A 4,189-nucleotide genomic window follows, 5' to 3' on the forward strand; every position below is an offset into this window, starting at 1 on the left:
ATACAAATTAATTGGATAATGATGAGTAATTTGACCAAGATAATTTGCTAATGTAATTATCCATTTTGTACAATATTGATATAGCCAATTAACTAGTAAAGCATTATAAGGGACAATGATTTCATAAGGTCTTATATCAAAATACTGTCTTTCCTGACTGTGCTATTAATTGAGATATAGACTGTGGACAAGTCCGTAAAACCTTTTTAGGTGAACGGGATAAATGAATTCATCTAAAAAGAGCATTCTGTCAGAATACAGCAGTAGGAGTCCTATTAGCATCTAAGATTCACAGCAATAACTTTCTGCTATGATTTATACAAGAGAGAACAGGAAGAGATAAAATCCTGAACTACTTCAAACCCCGATGAGCCTCCATAGTTAATGTTCCCCTAGAATTAGGATCATATTTTCCAGTTGGAATATTAAACAACGATTAGGGGACCTGCTCAGTCAGTTCTAAATGTGGCTTAATTTAATTAATATTCTGATATAGAAAAGACAGCGTGAAAAAAGAGGGAGCCAATGGCTCCCATGATGAAGGCCCCAAGCCATGCCTCCCTGAGTACCTACAATAACAAGGAAGGTGAACAAAGTAAAATCACAAGGAAGTACAAAACAAAAATAAAGGATAATGGTGAAATCCTTTGCAGATAAGGACAAGTTCCACTTTATGCTAATCTCAGTAGGGAGGGATTAAGTTGATACAAACCAAGAACAATGTTGACTCCTAGGGAACGCCTTAGTGCCACAAGGTGACCTTCAGCTTGCATTAGCCTCCCTCATTTCCTGATATAACATTGAATTTGAAATTTTTGGGGTTTAACACAGTTCTCCTCCATCCTTGTTCCCAAATACATACACTAAAACTCACTTTTACAACTTACTAGGCATCCTTAATTTAGCTTTTACTATCTTTCATATTCTGGCACAACCAGACATTCTATTTCAAAGCAAAACTATCATTTTAACTCTTAAACAAACAAAAAAAATGCACAAAATCTACTACCAGTTATTCTGTCTTTCCCCTTGAACTCCATACCATGTCAAAACTTTCAATTCCATCCTCAAAATGATATACCACCCAATGGCTTCAGCTAGGTTGAACTAGCAGCCCCCAACAAGAAATAAAATTATAGTTCATAGTTCACCTTGTAGAATGTTATTTCTTTTGAGAATAACCCAAAAGGTCAAAGATGCTTGAATAGTGGCAAATGCCTGTGTTCATTAAAACATTGTCACTTGCTTATAGCGTGATCATGAGTAGGTGGGGATTAAACAGGGTAGTAGATATAAAGAAGTTAACAAAAAGAAATGATATGAGATGGAGAAATTTCTCTCATTTTTTTTCCTCTTTTTTTCTGTATAGGATTTATTTTTATCCCAAACCCTTTCCTCCCCGGATACCAGTGGCACTGGATCAAGCAGTGCCTTAAGTTTTATTCCCGCAAACCCAATGTATGCAACCTGGACAAGCACATGACTAAAGAAGAGACCCTTGATGTGTGGGAACAGAGTAAGGAGTGCCTTAGGTAAGTAAGTGTTAGCAGTCACAGGAAGTGTTAGCATTATGCCAGATCACCACAGATCGTGGAAGGAACTAGTCCACAACAGTACAGGGAAAGTGACCGCTCTGTTTCTTTTTCTTTCTTTGTTCCCACACAAATAGAGCAAAATACTTTTCATTCCTCAGGGAACATTTAGACAGATGCTTTGACCGTTAGATTAAATTGAGATCCATTTTCAAGATTTGTTTATCAGAGCTGAGATATTAAGTTCATCCTCATAAATCATTAGATGATTCCTTTTTATTCGACTTCAGCCTCTTTTTTCTACTGACTTTTGAAGAAGACTGGTAGAATCCAGAGAAAGGTTCAGAGTGAAAGTTCTTGCTATTCTACTTCTGTTCTCCTAGATGAAGTCAGTGTACCAGGTGTTTGATAGAAGTTCAGTTGTTCCTCTTGGGGAAAAAAATCTTGATGCTTGTACTTTAATGTTCTTTCAGCATTCATTCATTTTACAAATCTTTGTGGAAGACTAGTTGTATTCCAGATGTAGTAATAAGCATGAGAAGTAAAAACACTGTCCCTGCCCACAGGAGTACACAGTCTGTGGCAGGGAACTCAGGATCTGCAGGCTCAGCAAGTGCTGTGATTGGTGTTTAGAAAACCGCTGTGGGAACTTAAAGAAGGAAATGATTCATTTTTCCAAACAGGGTAGAGGCATCACAGAGGTAAATGATGTTTTAATTGGGTCTGTTATCCTCTTTTTTTTTTCCCCCTATCTCCATTTGAACTAGGATTTTTAAAAAGAAGAGAAGCTTGGCAGTCAGGAAAGCAGTTTGGGTTAGAAAAATGTAATATTTGAGACTGAGCTCAGAGTACAAAATGTGTGCATTTGTTTGTTTGTTTGTTTGTTTGTTTACTCAACAAAAACCTGTTGGGTTTCTACTCTGTCAGATGTGGTGCTAAGTGGTGGGGAGATTCAAAGACAAATAGGACCCAACTCCTACCTTTAAGAAATTTGTAACATAAAACATAAACCGATAAATACGCCTGTAAATAAAGAAAAAGGTAAATAGAAGTTGACAAGGGTAGAAATAGAGGTTTTTAAAATAGAGAAATACCGAAGATGGACACTTAAGATGGGGGCTCCGTTATGGAAAAGACTCCCTGGATGTTCTAGAAAAGGTTGGTAATAGATGATACCAGAAATTAGATTTGAGCCAGAGTATACCTTTTTCAGAAATTATCATGCTGATTCTACCAAGGAAAGTAGAAGATTTTCATTGATTGGAAGTTGTTAGTTACTATCTCATCGCTTAAAATCACAGCAGCCCTGTGAACAGCGCAGATCTGAACCTTGAGCTGTTCTGCATGATCCTCACGGTCTCTCACACGCTCCAATCCAGTCAGTGACGATCCATCTTGCTGGACATTGTCCTCTCTTTCGGGCCTCTCTTTTCTCTGAGCGTCCACTTTTCCCAGCATGATGGCCTTTCCAGAGACTGGCCCCTCCTGACAGTATGCCCAGAGGAAAACTAAATTTCAACTACTTTCTTCCTTTAAATCCTTTCTGTACATTATTATGTAGACAGGAGCATTGAAGGCTAGGAAAACCCCTGTTCTTGAGATTTTAGTGTTTTATAAAAAAAAATTTATAAACTATTTTGATACAATCTTGGAACTGGAGACAAACTAGAGGAAGATCATGATTGAGTGAAATTAGTCACAGGGAGCTTGAAATTTTTCTAAGGTAGCCTGAATTTCCCAGTAATTGATATGATTTTCTTTCTGGCATAAGACTTTTTAGAAATCTAAACTGTTCTTTTTAAAAGTAGCACAGATGAATCTCTTTAATAAATCTTTCTGAAAACAATGATGAGGTAGTTTTTTTTTTTTTCAATAGATTAGCAAAAAAATGTGCTGATCATAGGTTACAATGTGAAAGAAATGGCTACCCTCAAACACAGCTGGTGGCATATAAATCATAGCATTGGACCCTGCTTTTCATAGTGTTCTATGTGCTTGTTTCTGTTTGCTCACCTGGAAACAAGGTGCTTGGCCTAGATGAGCAGTCCAAGGTTGCTGAACCCTGCTTAGTTAGAATCACCTGGACTGTGGACGCCAAATCCCTCCCACCCTCACCCCACCCTTTCTCCACAGTGTTCCATGCAGGGCAGAAATCTCTCATTCAAAAAGTTTCTCCTAGACACTATCTACCATAGTATCCTACCAAAAAGACCACAAGATTTTTCACTTTAGAAATAGGATTTTTATGGCCATGGCAGAAGTGAATTATAGAAAACATCATTTAGAAGCTAATTGACTCATTCATGCAAAAGATGATTGCCTAGGGGGCAAAAATTCTAAAATTCTTTCAACAGTTTGGTGGCTTGAAAGATTATGGACAATAGAAATGTAGGAATTAACCACAGATTTTTAAGTGGCAGGATAATACCAAAGCATTTGATGGAAATAAGAATTAAAGATGAATGAACAGGGAATATCTTTACTATAGCTTCCATCCAGGATCCAGATTTAGTGAGGAATTTAATCCAGGTGGAGATGCCCAGCATACCAGGGGAAATGTGCAGCTGAGTTTGGGAGCACAGGGCAGAAAAGAGACATAATTGAGTAACGCATAAAGGTCCCAAGAAGCAGTAGAATGGATGTGACATTTGAAAAAA

The 4,189-nt window shown here is 37.6% G+C and overlaps 1 protein-coding gene across 1 annotated transcript in view; it reads left to right on the forward strand.

The window, feature by feature from the left end:
- Positions 1–4,189, forward strand: part of ALKBH1 (alkB, alkylation repair homolog 1 (E. coli)) — a 26,723-nt gene that overhangs the window by 12,405 nt on the left and 10,129 nt on the right. The window contains exon 3 of the mRNA XM_006884769.1: positions 1,370–1,532. Coding sequence (XP_006884831.1) covers positions 1,370–1,532 — 163 coding nt within the window. The remainder of the gene's footprint in view (positions 1–1,369; positions 1,533–4,189) is intronic.

Source organism: Elephantulus edwardii, unplaced genomic scaffold (assembly GCF_000299155.1).
Source record: "Elephantulus edwardii isolate Elephantulus edwardi_28Jun2011 unplaced genomic scaffold, EleEdw1.0 scaffold00037, whole genome shotgun sequence".
Classification (NCBI taxonomy): Eukaryota; Metazoa; Chordata; class Mammalia; order Macroscelidea; family Macroscelididae; genus Elephantulus; species Elephantulus edwardii.